General features: G+C 42.8%; 1 protein-coding gene across 1 annotated transcript in view; it reads left to right on the top strand.

The window, feature by feature from the left end:
* Positions 1-109: 109 nt before the first annotated feature.
* SARC_05216 (hypothetical protein) overlaps positions 110-1684 on the top strand; it is a gene marked incomplete at its 3' end in the record, with an annotated part of 3938 nt that continues 2363 nt past the window's right edge. Inside the window, exons 1-4 of the mRNA XM_014300943.1 lie at positions 110-326; positions 606-774; positions 930-1109; positions 1375-1503. Of these exons, the coding sequence (XP_014156418.1) occupies positions 193-326; positions 606-774; positions 930-1109; positions 1375-1503 (612 nt within the window). The 5' untranslated portion in view covers positions 110-192. The remainder of the gene's footprint in view (positions 327-605; positions 775-929; positions 1110-1374; positions 1504-1684) is intronic.

Here is a 1684-nt window from a genome sequence, read left to right as displayed (position 1 = left end):
CCGAAAAATTAGGTGAATATTTGAGCGTTGATTTTGATCTCATTGGCTACCATATTTGTATATCATCTGCTATCTGTCGCATTATTGTGCTCTCTCAATGCATCATATTCTAGTCTTTGCCATGCTCTCTACTCTTTTCGCGTTATAGTACTCTCCATTTTTCTCTTCTTTGTGGCATCAGATGTCACAATCATGGGAGAGCCCCCCACCGCTATCAGTAGTGAGGAGTCGCCCGGGATGGTTGAGATTGCCAATACAAATAGTATACCTGGCCAGCCTAACGCTTTCATCTATAGTAGTGGATCCCATGCTGTCCGTTTGCGCAGGTGTGTGGTTGAGTATCATACTATTTTTCGAATAGTATTCACAGCTAGCACACCAATCAGTTTCACTCTCACGTATGACCCATCCCACAACCTACTCGACATTCATTGATATACTCGAGCCCTATATCTCAATCACCAATACTAAACAACATTCTCGAGCCCTGTATCTGAATCACCAATACTAAACAACGTACTCGAGCCCTATATCTTGATCACCAATACTAAACAACATAAACCACACTAGATAATTGTATACTCATCAAATACATCATTTTCCAGGATTAACTTCAAAGACACGGGCGAAAGTGGCAAGATGTGTACGGTGGGGATCAACTACGTAGAAACGCCCCTAAACTTGACACTCACCCCACTGCCGGTAGATGGCAATGACAAAGGTATCAAACTCGGCATGGACATGGGACCGATCTACCAAGGAGAGCATGTCAAGGTACTACTGATTGATCTCCAGAAGAAATTACACGAGGTTTATATACATCTATATGCACATTTGTACACTGGCGCTTGGGGCATTAAAGCCACTGTCCCACTTTCTCGCCCACACCCCTCGTTTATAGTCCACTTTCTCGCCCTCTAAATCCCCAGCTCATGACAGTTGGCCAGTGCGAGTCTCCATCGGTTACAAACAAGCTGGTGTTTCCGGGGGTAGTTGTACCTGTAACCGATGGCATATGCACCGCATCGGCGCACGTGTACGTCCCTGTTGCGAGTGTGGCAGGTTGTGGGCTTAAGAGTTCGAATGAGGACACACTCGGCTCGTATGAGGTATGTGGAGTCTTATATGGCGTTGGGTATGAGGATATGTGGATATGTTTACCCTGGGTAGTGTGTGCGTATCTAGGCTTATATATAAATACAGTTACTTAAATTAATGTAAACGATCTGTAGGAATAATTTCCCTGGGTAGTATGTTCATATATAGGCTTATATATGAATGTAATTATGCAAATGTATGTACGAAATCTTTCACACGCACACTCACAGAGCATCACTTCACTCAACTTGCAAACAATATATGCGTTCGTTATAGGTACCGATCACCGTTAAGGTCGAAGAAGAAGTTTGGCACCAGTCCAAAGACGTCGGCAACCAGGCAGCGCTCATGCGAGAAACCTCCGCGGAGATATCGCTTAGCTTTACACTCAATGAAGAGACCAAAGTATGTGGATGATGTCTCATATGCATATTTTATCTACGTGCGTGCGTGCATGCATACATACATACATACATACATACATACATACATACATACATACATACATACATACATACATACATACATACATACATACATACATACATACATACATACACACACACACATATATACATACATACAT

Source organism: Sphaeroforma arctica (assembly GCF_001186125.1).
Source record: "Sphaeroforma arctica JP610 unplaced genomic scaffold supercont1.324, whole genome shotgun sequence".
NCBI classification, from domain to species: domain Eukaryota; class Ichthyosporea; order Ichthyophonida; genus Sphaeroforma; species Sphaeroforma arctica.
This window is presented reverse-complemented; position numbering and strand designations above follow the sequence as displayed.